General features: G+C 28.4%; 5 protein-coding genes across 14 annotated transcripts; 3 read left to right on the plus strand and 2 right to left on the minus strand.

Moving 5' to 3' along the window:
• Positions 1 to 123: 123 nt before the first annotated feature.
• LOC126875325 (metallophosphoesterase 1 homolog) lies at positions 124 to 3,069 on the plus strand. 2 transcript variants are annotated; one of them, XM_050638198.1, is made up of 8 exons: positions 124 to 450; positions 525 to 671; positions 849 to 1,058; positions 1,171 to 1,333; positions 1,407 to 1,538; positions 1,646 to 1,780; positions 1,856 to 2,087; positions 2,173 to 3,069. In XM_050638198.1, exons 2-8 carry the CDS (start codon positions 655 to 657, stop codon positions 2,343 to 2,345), a joined length of 1,062 nt encoding a protein of 353 aa, XP_050494155.1. In that variant the 5' UTR covers positions 124 to 450; positions 525 to 654; the 3' UTR covers positions 2,346 to 3,069. The 2 variants fall into 2 exon arrangements, with proteins under 2 accessions (XP_050494155.1, XP_050494154.1); XM_050638197.1 differs by having other exon boundaries at positions 542 to 671.
• Positions 3,070 to 3,200: 131 nt separating this feature from the next.
• On the plus strand, positions 3,201 to 5,083 carry LOC126875346 (DNA polymerase beta-like). The gene is given in 6 exon segments (XM_050638244.1): positions 3,201 to 3,529; positions 3,751 to 3,952; positions 4,034 to 4,192; positions 4,257 to 4,548; positions 4,613 to 4,808; positions 4,878 to 5,083. Coding segments are annotated over 6 exon segments (1,011 nt in total). The 5' UTR covers positions 3,201 to 3,462; the 3' UTR covers positions 4,973 to 5,083.
• On the minus strand, positions 5,084 to 9,657 carry LOC126875312 (heparan-alpha-glucosaminide N-acetyltransferase-like). 4 transcript variants are annotated; one of them, XM_050638165.1, is made up of 13 exons: positions 9,193 to 9,446; positions 8,836 to 9,123; positions 8,480 to 8,729; positions 8,262 to 8,386; positions 7,395 to 7,501; positions 7,199 to 7,308; positions 7,034 to 7,128; positions 6,855 to 6,962; positions 6,544 to 6,796; positions 6,171 to 6,468; positions 5,971 to 6,095; positions 5,717 to 5,900; positions 5,084 to 5,634 (listed from the first exon to the last, which is right to left on the minus strand). In XM_050638165.1, the coding sequence occupies exons 3-13, from the start codon at positions 8,609 to 8,611 to the stop codon at positions 5,456 to 5,458; spliced, it is 1,716 nt and encodes a 571-aa protein (XP_050494122.1). In that variant the 5' UTR covers positions 8,612 to 8,729; positions 8,836 to 9,123; positions 9,193 to 9,446; the 3' UTR covers positions 5,084 to 5,455. The 4 variants fall into 4 exon arrangements, with proteins under 4 accessions (XP_050494122.1, XP_050494123.1, XP_050494124.1 ...); XM_050638166.1 differs by lacking the exons at positions 8,836 to 9,123; positions 9,193 to 9,446 and adding an exon at positions 9,511 to 9,657; XM_050638167.1 differs by lacking the exon at positions 8,836 to 9,123 and having other exon boundaries at positions 6,171 to 6,453.
• Positions 9,632 to 13,079, plus strand: LOC126875316 (GDP-Man:Man(3)GlcNAc(2)-PP-Dol alpha-1,2-mannosyltransferase). 2 transcript variants are annotated; one of them, XM_050638173.1, is made up of 8 exons: positions 9,632 to 9,780; positions 10,665 to 10,895; positions 10,995 to 11,227; positions 11,313 to 11,530; positions 11,595 to 11,879; positions 11,964 to 12,223; positions 12,444 to 12,578; positions 12,678 to 13,079. In XM_050638173.1, the coding sequence occupies exons 2-8, from the start codon at positions 10,666 to 10,668 to the stop codon at positions 12,763 to 12,765; spliced, it is 1,449 nt and encodes a 482-aa protein (XP_050494130.1). In that variant the 5' UTR covers positions 9,632 to 9,780; position 10,665; the 3' UTR covers positions 12,766 to 13,079. The 2 variants fall into 2 exon arrangements, with proteins under 2 accessions (XP_050494130.1, XP_050494129.1); XM_050638172.1 differs by lacking the exon at positions 9,632 to 9,780 and adding an exon at positions 10,419 to 10,564.
• Positions 12,766 to 15,321, minus strand: LOC126875320 (RNA 3'-terminal phosphate cyclase). 5 transcript variants are annotated; one of them, XM_050638184.1, is made up of 8 exons: positions 15,181 to 15,321; positions 14,730 to 14,882; positions 14,442 to 14,559; positions 14,046 to 14,370; positions 13,801 to 13,942; positions 13,593 to 13,732; positions 13,364 to 13,517; positions 12,766 to 13,290 (listed from the first exon to the last, which is right to left on the minus strand). In XM_050638184.1, the coding sequence occupies exons 2-8, from the start codon at positions 14,766 to 14,768 to the stop codon at positions 13,072 to 13,074; spliced, it is 1,137 nt and encodes a 378-aa protein (XP_050494141.1). In that variant the 5' UTR covers positions 14,769 to 14,882; positions 15,181 to 15,321; the 3' UTR covers positions 12,766 to 13,071. The 5 variants fall into 5 exon arrangements, with proteins under 5 accessions (XP_050494141.1, XP_050494140.1, XP_050494139.1 ...); XM_050638183.1 differs by having other exon boundaries at positions 15,063 to 15,224; XM_050638182.1 differs by having other exon boundaries at positions 15,059 to 15,223.
• Positions 15,322 to 15,810: the final 489 nt, after the last annotated feature.

The raw sequence follows: 15,810 nt of genomic DNA on the forward strand, positions 1-15,810 counted from the left end.
GTGCGTAAGCGAGCTGAAAAAGCAATATAGAAATAGGAAGAAAACGCTGCATAGGGGCGTTGTTCTACAAGGCCTTGTAGAATAACACATGTATATTCGTACAGTAAATATGTAACACCGATGAATGAGCTACGTCAGCATATATGCCTGATTAGACAAAAATATAAGGAGCCTCTATGCAGTGTTTTCTTTCTATTTTTTATCGCATACTTGCACAAGTATATGACTCGTATAGTGTACTCTATCTTTATATCTCTACGTCTATGCATATAATCATATGACTATTTCCATCTATAGTGAATTATATACTGTTTTGTAAATATCGATTTTTATTTGAATCAAGCATGATTCAAAAGGTATCAATGTGTATCGTTCCATTTTTTGTACGGTTAAATCAATTTTACAATCGAATAGTAGACTATCGGGTGGTTATCCATACTGTTTAACGAGGTAGTTATGCGCATGAAACAGTAACAAATATACTTATATATTTTCTATAATTGTATAACCCTTTAGTTAATTAGATTACCGTATTTTGTAGAAAAACAAAACCATGTCAAAGATTTTCTGCACTTCGAAGGATATAGTAAAAAATGTACTAATCTGCTTTGGTCTTAAGATTATCAATGCTATCAAACATTAGAAATCTTAGAAATGTTACGACGAAACAGGTAAAATGCGTTCATTATGATGTAGTCGATATCAACGATGTACATTATATTTAACTAACATTCTGACAGAATATTAGAATCGTAAAATGATGCTTTATTATTTTTATATTATTAATATTCTTTTGTTTATTTTGAAAATTTTAATAAAACGTTTGTTTAACAAATTGTACTATATAGATTGAAGAATAAAGCGATTGCAATTGGTCTTCTGGTGCTGGCTGTTGTAATTTACAATGAATTTTCAGTGTATGATATACAAAAGTTAAAATGGTCAGTACGAGAGTGTTCAGAATGTGTCAAGGTGCTGCTCGTTGCTGATTCTCAGATATTAGGTCAAAAGAATGAAAATTATTTTGGCTCATGGATAGCACAATGGGATAGTGACAAGTACGAATAATGATTAATTTGTTTATCGAATCATGAGCCTTATACAAATTTGATGGTTCTTTTCAAATGTAAATATTGACCTGAATTTTGTTCCACAGTGTTTTATTTGCAGGTACTTGAAGAAAACATTTTCTAGAGCCTTAGACCACTCTAATCCTCATGTTGTTATATTTCTTGGGGATCTTATGGATGAAGGACATATTGCCAATGCAGAAAGTTTTAAGGATTACAAAAGGAGATTAGATTCTATCTTTGAAATGCCTGATCATATAATGGTATAATTACATATAAGTAATCAGGTGAATACCATTGTTCAAGATATATTTAAACATTTTTTTGTTTTATCAGAAAATTTATCTACCAGGAGATAATGATATTGGAGGTGAAGAGGATGTAGTTTCATCCAATATTTATAACAGATTTAATTTTGCATATAGTCAACCTGACACTTTAGTTTATAAGACAGTAACATTTTTTAAGGTAATGACAAGCATATATTAGTTTATAGGAGAATGTACATGTATATATATATGTAAATATATTTTGGATTATATTATATGTAGTAATATGCATATTTCTTGTTCTAGGTGAATAGATTAACCCATACAATGCCAGAAGCACCAAAAGATGCCTTCCTTAACGATTATGCAGAAAGAAACACAACAAACGTAGTACTTAGTCATATGCCTTTATTATTTATGCCTGGTACCTTCGTCCAAAATGTATGTGATATTTGTTCATTTTTTAGACAGTGATGTTATTTTTAGTTCTTGTTAATAATTGCATTACGATATTAGGTACTGAAAGAATTGTCTCCCCAAATTATTTTTACTGCACATGAACATAAGGCCATGCATATCAGTTTAGATCCAGTAACAGATCAATTAAGTGACATTTGGGTTTTATCTCCTTATGAAACTCTAGTACATTCATTAAGAATGGACGTAGGTGATATTCACGAGTTGCAAATACCCACATGTTCATACAGAATGGGTACTCCTCATACGGGTTACGGACTTGTTTACATCGGTAGAGAAAATATAACATCGTGTTCATTTATGAAATTGACAGCTTTTTTTTCTTTTTAATTATATTTCTTCTTTTTCATTTTTAGATACACAAGAGAAAATGATAAATTTTACAATTTTATGGCTCCCAGGAAGATTTCCTCAATTATGGATTTACGTTTTCGTTGGAATATTTATTTTAGCTTTTAGCGTTTGCACGTGTATTTCTAGTTATTGTGTAAAGGGTCGTGCAGCATATAGTCGTATGTCTTCAATATAAAGCAGCATATAATCAAAAATACATAAAAAATACTTAAATATTGAAAATCTGAAATATGATAACTTGACATCAGAGATGGGGTATAAAGATCCGTCCAATGTAAGTGATTCTGTTACTATCCATGTCAAGTTTTGAATGGAATTGTAATTTGATGTTTAACAAGGAAGATTTACTTATTATCAAATATCAATAACGTAATTCTTAAAATATGTTCCTAACATCTAAATATGGTTAATACTTAAAAACGAACAACTTCATTCATGGTATGTTCATGGCTTACATAAACCAACTATTTGTTAAATTTAGTATTTAGGAATAGTATTTTAACACGATGCTATATTTATTTGTTTTTCGTTTAAATAAGTTCGTAGTTGTAAATTACAAGGCTGAAGTAATATATCTTCTGTATAGTGTGTAAATCCCTTTTTTACCCATTATAATCTATAGTACAATATCAAATGTAAACGTAAGTACATAAAGTGTCATCTATATTGAAAATTATATATATTAAAAATCATCTATATTGAAAATCATCTATATTGAAAGTCATCTATATTGAAAGTCATCTATATTTCTCCTGTTTAAATAAATTAAAAGAGATTATGATTGCTGTATTAATATAGCAGAACATTGTTAATTCTTTTAGAAGAGATGGTTTATATTTGTGTGTGAAAATGTATATACGTTCGCCCAAAATATATAAATATAACATGTTAAAACTTGACTTATTATTTTTCATTTTAATAATATCCAACTATTATTTTATTCGTACAATTACGTAAATTATATGAAAGTAACGTAATATTAAGTTTTAATACTCGGAAAAGAATTTATTAATTGCGAAATGGTTAATTTAATGTTGTTATATTTCTTGAATCTTTAATCGATTTTCGAAAAATTTAGCCAGAACATTTGAAATAGAAACATAAAATAAACGTTCAGTCATTGGTCAACATCCACATAGATGTCAATTGTGAAGTAGTATTTATATAGATGTATACGTAAACGAGAAACATTACATACGTCAGTTCCTTTTTACGTTCTTTTGAAAAAAAAGCTACTTGATAAAAAAGTTAATAAATTAAACTTGTTTGTATACACAATTTTATTCAATAAGATGGGGAAACGAAAGGCCAGTGATAGTGCAGGAAGTCCGAATCAAGATTTATGTGATTTTCTTATGGGTAAATTATTTGTTATATATTCTGTATATATATATTTTATATAAATAAAAGAAAATAATAGAAGTAAAAGTTTCAATCATTTAATAAAGGCATACTTTTATTTGCCATTATTTGTAACCTTAGAGTTTGTATCATAAAAAATTTAGAATTGTTATTTAAATATTTATAACTATCACATACAATTAATAATTGATGTATAAATTTACATAATGAAATTACAGAGTTAGCAAATTATGAGCGGAATGTTAGTAACAATATTTACAAGTATAATGCCTATCGTAAAGCTGCAAGTACCTTAAGTACATTATCAGAGAGAGTAAAAAGCGGACAAGAAGCAAGAAAATTACCAGGAATTGGAGAAAAAATTGCTAAAAAAATTGACGAGTTTCTTAATACTGGAAAGTTACAAAAGTTGGAAGATGTATTTATTTTAATTTATTTTTTAATAACAAAATATACTTTAGTTTTTCTTTTTGTATTGATTTTTAAAGTTGTTATTTTTACAGATTAAGATGAGAGCAATGTTGCAATTAATTTATTGACTCGTGTATCTGGCATTGGACCTACAAAAGCCAAAGAATTAGTGGATAGTGGCATTAAGACTTTAGATGATTTGAAGAAGCATCAAGAAAAATTAAATCATCACCAAAAAATTGGGCTCAAGTATAGAATAATCAGATGCATAGTACTTATTATTTGTTCCCATAATAATCATGTTTCTTTTTAGATATTTTGAAGATTTTGAAAAAGGAATTCCTAGAAAGGAGATTGAGCAGATTGAAAAAATTATAAAAGATTCTATTGTAAAGTTAAACAAAGAATATATTATAACTATTTGTGGAAGTTACAGACGTGGAAAAGAAGAAAGTGGGGATATTGATGTTTTGTTAACACACCCTACATATACATCCAAAGAGAAAGAATCAAAGAAAAAGACTTCACTTAAAGATGTTGTGGAATGTCTTGAAAAAAGAAAATTAATTGTAAATACAATATCTCTTGGGCAAACAAAATTCATGGTACATTAATCATTTAATTCAATTTAGACAAAGAAATTATGTTTAAAAACATCTTTAATTTTAGGGTGTCTGTCAAATTCCCAGTAATAATAAAAAACCATTTAGGAGACTTGATATCAGACTTACACCTTATGATCAATACTATTGCGCTGTACTTTATTTTACCGGAAACGATCTTTTTAATAAGAGTATGAGGGCGCATGCTTTGGAGAAAAACTATACTTTAAATGAATATACGCTAAAACGTCTAACACCTGAAGGTATATAATTAAAAGCGAAAATTTTTTCAGTATGAGTAAATCTACATATTTATATTATATATAATGTAGGAACTCCAGGGGAGGCAGAAAAAATCGCATGTGAAGAAGACATTTTTCGAATTCTCAAATTTCCATATAAAGAACCAAAAGATCGAAATTCATAAGTAATATTTATTGTATACGAAGAATTATAATATATTAGTTATTTGTATAATATTTTGATTATTTATCAAGTAAATTATTAAAATTTAATTATTAAAATAATGAAGCAAGGATTCGTTCACTGTCTTTATTTATAAAAATTTAATATAACTTTAATAAACTTAAAATAATTATTTAAAACTAGAATAATTACCTTTTTCCCTAATATCTATTAATCAATGTTAACAATGTTCTCAAATGTAAATGTGTCATTAATTCTTTTCTTACATTATTGTATTTCTTTGCCTATAATACAGTTATCTAACATTTCTTTTTTGTTCTATAAAACGTAAAAGAAAAAGAAAGTCTTTTTTAATAAAAGAATATTTGAATATGAATTTTAATTTAAAAGATAGAAAGTCTTCTTTACGTTTTATAGAACAAAAAAGAAATGTTTCATTCATGTTAAGGCAATGGTAGATATTATTACGCTGATAGATATACTTTTAAATAGTTATGATAATATCTTTCCTATAAAGAAGATATGCAATTATTGCCCATAAAGTTGTTGTCCATAAATTCATAGCCAGAAGAGAAGCATGGGAAGGATGAGCGATATTCCACGCCCATGGGAATAAATCTTTTGTCAAAACGTGACCAACGTACAGAAAAATTGGATTTATCCCTATGAAAAACAATAATTATATAGTTTCATATAAAAAAGAATATTTATTTATATAACAGTTTCTTTTTGCATTAATACATACCAGCATAAATGAAAGGAGCTCCACTCCAGAATTGTTTATAATCAATAAGAAAGTATAAAATTGCATACAACAAAAAAGCAAAACTAGAACAAGTCAAAACGTACGATAATGTCATCATCCTTTTGCTAACTGGAATCACTCCTCCTTCGCTTTCGAAATTGCATAAAATTCCAGCAATAATACCCTAGAAAATAATATTTTTTGTTAGTAGGAATTACATTGCCTTTCGAAAAAATTTATTTCTGTCAACTCACTGTAAATATTGCCCATAAGAACCACCTAATCAGCCTAGCATTACCCTGATAATACAGCAATAAAATTTTGCCAGCATGAACTCCCAAATAAACAATAAATATGGCCGATATAGTGTTCATCAATCCTGCAATTTAATTGTCGTCATGGATATTAAATTATATACAAACTATTTTTCTATAGACATATATAAACAATATACCTTCAGGGTCATAACGTAAGATTTGACCATAAATAGAGTCTTTTATTTTAGAATACGTGTGATTTCCAAAGATCAATCTATCTATGTAGCCAGCTGCGCCAGCGGTGCAATTCATGTATTTTCCACGATAATGATATTTTCCACCTGGTCCAAAGTAACCCGTCGGGCAATTCGGTATATGAAGGAAGAATGTAATTAATGTGTGTGTAGTCATAATGCCTGCCATAATTAACCATTGAGGCCAGCTATCTAAGATGTCTCGGAATATAGCGAAACGGCCAAACTGGAGTAAGATATCCTAATGAGTAATTTTTGTAGATACCAATTAGATAAATATAAAAGCTATACGTAACAAAAATGATTATATTCAAACCTGAGAATGGGGTTTCATGAAGATTGTTTCCAATATGGCGCATACGAAATACGACACAGCTAGTAACTGAAGAATACCAGGAAAACGAAGATCGTTTAAAGATTTACTATCAATTGAATTTAACATTAATCCGAGAAGAATCAATATCGCTGATCGTCGAAGGCAACATAAAGTTATTTTCACACGTGATGTTGTTAAACGAAGTTCTGCCCGTTTTGAGATTGTTATCGACATACCCATAATCCATGCAAACCTACAAGTTATTTATTGTACTTTGTGAAAGATTAAACATAATATAAATAATTACTTACCAAGGAAGTATTAAATCAGCTACGGAAAGTCCAAACCATGCACTATGATTGAAGAAAACGTACTTTCCTCCTCCATTATTGACAAATATCATCAGTAATATTGCAATTCTGTAATAATATAAGTAATATGATATCTAAATTGGCAAATACGCGAGAAACAAGCAAAAATATAAAAATACCCTCTAAACGCGTCTACTGATTGTATTCTACTGCTGAATTTCGTAACTCTAATTACTGGATGTGTTGTATTCTCTTCTTGAAGTCTATTCAAATCCTAGAATAATATTAAATGAAATGAAATGAAATGAAATGAAATGTACAATAATATATCAAACTATGCCTACATCATATACATTATTGGGGGACAATTTTCCTCTTATTACTCGTATAATAACTTTAGATGTTGTCCATGTGACTGCTAATAACATATATATCATAAATGCTGTCAAAATTGCTGTAAAAGAAATTTGTTAGTATTAGAGTTGTTAGTATTTTATGATGAACCACGATTATGAAAATGTATTATTAAATATTACTTACGAAAGTAGCTATTTCTTGGTTCATGTATTACATAAATATTAGAACATATATCAGCACTTGATATATTCCATCCATAACTACCATATTCCTTGAAGGTATAAGTTGTGCTACAAAGATGGTTGGAAATAAATACATAGTTGGATGGAAGTGCATATCAGATATATACAAATAAAGTGTTACAACCTGTTTTCTTGAAAACCATAGCAGATATTAATTTTTTTTTAAATATCACGATACAAGGGGACTGTTTATTTATGGTACAAAAGATTTTTCTGAAACAAAATTTTCTAGAAGTATTTAAAATGATGATGTTCACTTCTAAACATCTATAAGTTATGAGTACAACACTTATAACAAAAGAAGATATAAAGAGAAGAATACTAAATGCCTGTAAATCTATAACTGCAACAATATTATCAAATGTACGAAATAATATCATACAAAAAATAAATAAATGTTTAGATGTCAACAGTTTCCACTTTGGACATTTAATAAAATGAATTGTACCTTAGGATATATCTATTTTAATTAACCTTTGATGTCTCTGCATAGTCTCCCTTTAGATCTTTTTCTCGTTATAACTCTTTAATTACGCAGAATAATAAAAAATGCTTTAAGCAAATGTTTTGCAGTCTCAGAACAGCTATCCAAATGAACAGAAATTAATATGCATTCAATTTTAAAAAAATGAGAGGGACTTCCATTGACCCCCTAGCAGTCATCTTAGAAAAATCTCTTGCTCCAAAAATAATCAGCCCCCTTGTACCATTGAAATTAAAAAAAAAAAATTAGTAAATATTAGCTATGGTTTCTAAGAAAATGGCTTGTAACACTTTTTTTGTTCCTATAAGAAGAAAGGATACTTACTGACAATATTCATAATTTTTATGTGGTTCAACAGTTTGATAATATATGTGTAATGGGTATTTTGTGCTTATTATCAAACTTGTATTACTTTTTGGTGTTAAAGTAGCCAACGGGACACCAGTACCCTACAAATCAATAATTTATATATAATTTAGATATTACACATGTGTTTGATATATATAAATTAATTTCAAAATTGTGTATATATGAATACATACTGTGTAAGCTTCCCATGCTATTGCATAAAAGATGACAGGATTAATATATAAATTCAAAATACTGAAACATGCTTGATCTATTCCAAGCGAAGCATTTGAATTAGCACAAGAACTTATAGATGTGTCTATCATTTTGGAAAACTTAAACTTGTCCCAAACTTATTCACATCCGCACAAGAAATGATATTTTTACAAATTCTTGCTTAATTTGATCCATGTATAATGTACCAAATATAACGTGAAATTATGTCTGAAATTAAATACACAATGATATTAAAATAAATATACGAATTAATATTTTCATTATAAAGTATACAAAAATTATAACGTAAAATGAATTTTTCTAAATAACATACATTTCGATTCGTACAGTTTCCTAAAATAATCCATGTATTTACAAGCTAATCTATTTTGGTACAAATTGGAACTCTTTTTTCTTCAGAAAGAAATATCGTACAGCGATCAATTGAATTTCATAGTTTCTTTAATACACAAATTAAGTAAATCAATTGGATTTCAAATAAATGACAATATGACTTAGATCGAAAGGCGTTTTCAGTAAGTAAACATTATGAATGCGTCGTAATCAATAAACAAATCATAACACATAGAATGCACTACGCGGTGAACAACGCATTTCTAAGCTGAAAAAAGGACATGAATAATGCACGAGTTACATAAAGAAACAATATTAAAATGGATTATTAATGTACCGTTGAAAAATTCTAATCACGTAATTTTGCTACGAATGAAACAAAAACTGCCTGTCCAATGTAGCTTCACTCAGAAAATATTGGAAGACACAGGAAAATATGGCGGATTTCCTTTGCTTTTAGCAATGTGGTGAAAATACGTATATATATATACATACAAGCTGATATAAATTAAATACATATATATATAGTTGTTGCTTTACGCATTTCATTTGATGTTTCATCAAATGCATTTGAATATTTACATATACGTCTATACATACAAGCTGGACATGTGTTATCGCGTAAATGAGTGCGATATGGGAATAGAAACAGAACCTTGAATTTATCTCCCTTCTCTCTTTGTCTAATTAGGCAAGCTCACTGACGCTGCTTGTTGATCGGTGTTACACTTGCATACATAGTTACATACTGTACGAATGTGCTTGCATTATTATAAGCAAGAATACAGGAGGCTTTTTGCAGCGATCTTTTTCTATTCCTATATTTTTCGCCTTTTCAACTCGTTTACGCACTCCTCTACAATATACAATAACATATTTCTATATCCATGGCAAACTTCCACTAATGACATTTGAAAAGGGTTTGGTTAGTCTCAGAGATACATGAATTGAAATTGACGCCTAGATTAAAGATTAAAACAGAAAGGAAATTTCCTCTCTGATTAAGAAAAGATCCAATTTATTTTATTTTTTAATTTCATTTCTTTCTCGTATATAAAGCTATAAAATAAAAGTGGTAAAATAGAATTTAAGCGGCATAATTAAAAATTCGAAATGAAGTCTGTGTTTAATTTAAAAAACTAAATTTTTGTGTAATTATATATTTCATATAATAATAACAAAAATTATTTATTATTGTAAAGAACCTTTAATATATATGCAGAATGAATATTAAAACTCCTACGCTTTTAGATGATATTTTACTAAATTTAACGTAACACGTGTGAATAATATTGAATTTAAATGTCGTCTACTCTTAACAGCTGTTAATCTAGCCTATAATTAAAAAGTAGAGACAAAATCGATATAAATTAAAAAATAAAATTAGAAATTCGTATGTTGCGAATAAATAATTGATATACATTACTTCAAAGGAGCATTGAATTGCATTAATTATCACATTAATTATATGAAAGCCAATATATATTTGTGTATATTAAATAATATACGAGACAATAAGCACAATAGTAATTACACTGAAAAAAAAATGTTAGTAAATTAAGATGTGTGTGATCAAATTAAGCGATGGTTTGGTTGAAAATATTTTGTTACATTAATTGATATAAAACATTGTAAAAAAGCACATGGCAAATCAATTCGTTAAATTTTATGTGTTTTAAAAACCAAAAAATGAATTTTTATTTTTTCATGTAAGATTTGTATCTCTTTCTTGTGAGAATATTATATTTTAGTTTAAAATCTTTTCTAGCAAATGTTATGTGTATGTCTAACAATTTTGTATTCTTTCAGGATGCATATGGTATTCTCATTAAATATGTTGCTTGTAATAGTCATATGTAAAATATTATGTATATTTATTATCTTACCTATTTTATTAATAACATGGAGAAAGCAATATTCCAAAAGTCGAATGGAAAGATCACACAAGGAAACAGTTGTAGCTTTCTTTCATCCGTATTGTAATTCAGGTGGAGGAGGTGAAAGAGTACTTTGGGCTGCTGTGAGTGCTATACAAACCAGGTATAACTATTTTAAATAAATTAATAAATTAAATAATAATTATGTTATTTACGATAACTTTAATTAATTATCATATGTTTAAATTATTATTTTTATCAGATATCCTAATGTATGCATAGTTATTTATACTGGGGATCTTGATGCACATCCAGAACAAATTTTAAATAAAGCAGAAAAAGTATTTAATTATAAAATTGAGCATAAAATTGAATTTGTATACTTACATAGGCGCAAATGGGTGGAACCTTCAATGTATCCATATTTTACACTTTTAGGACAGAGTTTGGGATCAATTTGGTTAGGTATTGAAGCTTTAAATAGTTTTGTACCAGGTAAAATTTTATTTCATATCTGTTTTAATAATTGTTTTATAAATACCATATATTATGTTAAATGACATATAAAATATTGTTTTAGACATTTACATCGATACCATGGGTTATGCATTTACATATCCATTATTTAAATATATTGGTGGGTGTAGAGTAGCAACATATACTCACTACCCCACAATTTCAACTGATATGTTGAGACATGTTTATAGAAGAGTTATCTCTCATACTAATAAAAGAGTTATAGCTAGAAATCCATTCTTATCGGCAGCTAAACTTGTTTATTATAAATTATTTGGACTTGTATGTATATAAAGATTATTAATTAATTATGCTTTGATGATATAATTTACAACAATTACTTCAGATATATGGTTGGGTTGGCAGTAGGGCAGAAATTGTAATGGTTAATTCCTCATGGACCGAAGAACATATTAATACAATTTGGAAATGTCCATTGAAAACTCATAAAATTTATCCACCTTGCAATGTAAAGCACTTAACATCACTGCCACTTCTCAATGATGATGAAAAATGTAATAATATTCGTATAATATCAGTCGCACAATTTAGACCAGAAAAGAATCATCCATTAATGTTGAGAGCCATGTATGAACTTAGATCAATCGTTAAAGAAGAGATTTGGGAAAAAGTAAGTTTAATATAATATAATGATATAAATAATAAAAGGTTTCATATTAGCAGCTTTTATTGCAATGTTACATGATCTTGCCAGATTCGTTTAATTCTTATTGGTTCTTGTCGAAATTTTGAAGATGAAGTACGCATGAAAGATATGAAGGATTTATCAAAACATTTTGCATTAGATGAAAATGTAGAATTTAAACTAAACATACCATACTCGGAACTTCTATCGGAACTTCAACGAGCAATGATAGGTTTACATACAATGTGGAATGAACATTTTGGTATAAGCATTGTTGAATGTATGGCAGCTGGATTAATTGTAGTAGCTCATGGTTCTGGTGGACCAAGGTAAAGTGTAATCAAAAATATAGTAATGTAATAGTCAAAGGATCCTCAGCTTTTTCAGAAATATATACCAGCAAAATTAAAGTTAAAGAAGAATTGAAGAAAAATATTACTTGGCTGAGAACCATTGATATAGTCAATAAAATTTATTGCTAAAAATATTCTTTTATAAAAATAAAAATACACAAATTAATACATAATTGTAATATATGAATAATTATAGGGCTGATATAATAGAAACACAACCAGGGTCTCAAAATGGATTTTTAGCTACAGAAGCTGAAGAATATGCAAAGATTATGGCACATATTATCAACATGCATCCAGAAGATAGAAATGCCATTAGGACAGTTGCTAGGTATTATTACTTTTTGCGTTATTATTTTTTAATAATAAATCGTATTGATTAATATGAAAGATAAATTTACAAATGATCAAAAATAAATTATTTTTTTAGAGCATCTGTGGATCGGTTTTCGGACGAAATGTTTGAAAGAGAATTCTTACGAACTATAGAACCATTTTTTAGACAAAAACAGGAATGATAATTCTTATTAAAATATTTATTATGATTAGATGTATACTTTTTTAACATATTTTTGCTTCTTCTATAAAACAGAAAACATCATAAAGTTATTCATCTACTGATTGAATAAAAAATTATGTACATAAATATTGCAAAAAAGAAATAGATATAATCAAATAAGAAAAGGAACAGATGTTATACAAGTTCTTTGTTTTATGTGTTATAATTATTCTTGATAAAATAAATAAGGTAACAATGAGAGAAAGCAACTAATACATGTACTATGCATTTTGCATTATACTTATTCTGAATATACAACTGTTACTTATTTTATATCTTTATTTTCGTACCCACAACCTTCACATTCTAAGGTATAGGAATTATTACTTCCATCATTTCTATTTTCGCATAACTTAAATTGAAGATTAAACTGTTGTAAGACCAATTCTGCCACTTTTATAGCTGTTTCAGTATGACAAGTAAGTTTTTTACTTCCGAGATTAATTTTAGAAGTACCTTTAGCTAAAGCCATCAAAATGATTAACTAAAATATACAAGTAATTATAATTTATGATAAAAATAAATTAGTTTTAATTATTTTATAAAAATATACATACTTGATCTTGTGCGTGTTCGTCAACGCAGGATTTTGCTAAAATTGTGTCCAATATTTCATTAGCTGCCTGTATACCTGGTGCTACTAGCTCTTGACGTCCAGAACCCAATCCTGATCCACCAAAAACACATCCACTAGTCGTAGCGCACATTACACTGATGATATCGTTCATATTTAATTAAAAACATAATGTATAAAATTCATAATTTTTGGCTGTATCTAAATCTTACTTGATGCCAGACCCATTACTAATAGTTACAGATCTATCCTCTTTATAAACTTCGATATTTATAGGTGGCAATGGAATATTAGATTTATTTAAACCTTTTGTTAAAACTGATTTTACATCATTTGCCATTCTATGTGCTTCCTTTAAAACAAACAAGATATGTATCAAAGAAATATAATATTACAATTATACAACTATATGATACATACCCTAAAGTGAACAACACCTGCAACATATGCCCATCCTACTATTTCATGTGGAATTCCTGGATCAGTTAAAGTAATAGCTTTCAAAGTATGTACAGGTTTAATGTACAAATGTACCTCTCCACCTCCCTTTGGATAATAACCCCTACATAAATTGTTAAAAAATTAATATTCTATAAATATCTATAGTTTACAGCAAAATATTAAGAACAAAATGGCTAAATTCGTATCATCACATCAACGTATACCTTGTTATAACTTTAAAATCAAAATCAGCTCCAAATTTATTAAGTAATGGTCTGAATATTTCTGTAAAATATTCTATATGTGGTCCCATAGGAACGTTTGTGCCACCTTTAAGAATCAATGTAACTGTATCCTTTTTTGGAAGAAAAAGGGCACAAGGTAAAGCTACTTGAGCTAACAAACAAATACAGCCAGCAGTTCCTGTATCCACAAAGAATGTGTGTTTTTTATCCGTGTTTAACTGACCAGGTTTAAACTCTAAAGTTGTTGATCCTATATGAGCTCCATAAACTTCTGCATTACACATATCTTTTAACAGTTCTACTCCTGTAATAATGTTCAATTAAAAAAAAACAAGATTAACAATAATCAAAAGTTATATTTTAACAAGAACATACCTTTTAAATGTTGTGCAGCAAGGCCAGGCTTAGGACGACCTGCTCGTATATTATTAATTTTAATTGGAATTTTATATAATGCACTCAGGCAAAGTGCAATTCTTAATACCTGACCACCCTAAACATAAGCATAACTTTTTAAATTTTAGTTAGGAATATTAAAAATAACATATTTCATTTGTGCATTCAATAATTTTTACATACATATACTTCTATAAATCCTAATTAAAGCACTTGAATTATCTAATCTTATATGATTTATAAAATAAACAATTTTTAAATACATACACCTTCGCCTAGGCTTCCATCAATTTGTATCGAAGACATAGTACGGATAATACAATCAAGTGTACGAAATGTACGCAACACTGAGGAAAATATATTTTTTACTAAAATGTTGCTTTTTTCGGAATCTTTATAAACGAAACTGAAGTTGTTTACCTAAATATTAAAAAATCTAATATGTATAAACTGTACAAAAAATTCATTTCATATGTATTTGCAAAGAGCATATAACTATATAATAAACATACTACTCTCTAGTACTACTAGAGAGGAAATCTCTGATATTATATAGGGATCATTGAATCATATAATTCAAATATGTAAGTACGTACATACTTAGTATTATATTGTTTATAAAAATTAATGTACGTTAACTTTGCAATCTTTAATGTTCTTTTAAGTAGTGCGTTATGAATGAATTCTACAGGGTAATCCCAGAAATGAAAGTGCTCACTCTTATCGTTCCGGTTATTCTCAGATTAGTGCTGCCCTCAGCGGTCAAGTGCTGAAGATGTTCCACGCTATCGTATAAAAGAATCTATTTAGTTCCACTATAAATGAAGTATATTCGCTTTGGTTCCACGCTACAACAGTCCATTTCATTATGTGGTCCTACGAAAATGTTCATACTTTTCTGTACTAATTAAATTTAGTTGCCTTAGAAAGAGAAACTAACTGTCTATTATATTCTTTTTAGAGATGAAAAGAAAATCTTCCCTTTTAAACGATAATGGATCAGTGGAGTGATACAATAATTTTAATATATTTTCCATGCGCAATAGCGTTGTAGACATAAAATTAAATTTACTTTCCTTGCGATAATGTTTTTATCATAATAAAACCTAAATTTTATTTTAATAATAATTCCAGCAGTTTATTCAGAAGCACGAGGCTTTGAACACTTGTAGTCTTGATTTTCGCCATCCCCGGTTCCAGGAAGAGGTAGCTGAGACATTTGAGGCTGCCGTAAATTATGCGCCTTGCTGTTTCAGGGGTTCGCAGGCTTCAAGGGTTTTGCGACTACAACGCCGAAGATATTCGAGTATTCTTCATAGAATCGTCAACAAGGGCGGACGGAATCGAC

Source organism: Bombus huntii, chromosome 18 (assembly GCF_024542735.1).
Source record: "Bombus huntii isolate Logan2020A chromosome 18, iyBomHunt1.1, whole genome shotgun sequence".
In the NCBI taxonomy this organism is placed as follows: domain Eukaryota; kingdom Metazoa; phylum Arthropoda; class Insecta; order Hymenoptera; family Apidae; genus Bombus; species Bombus huntii.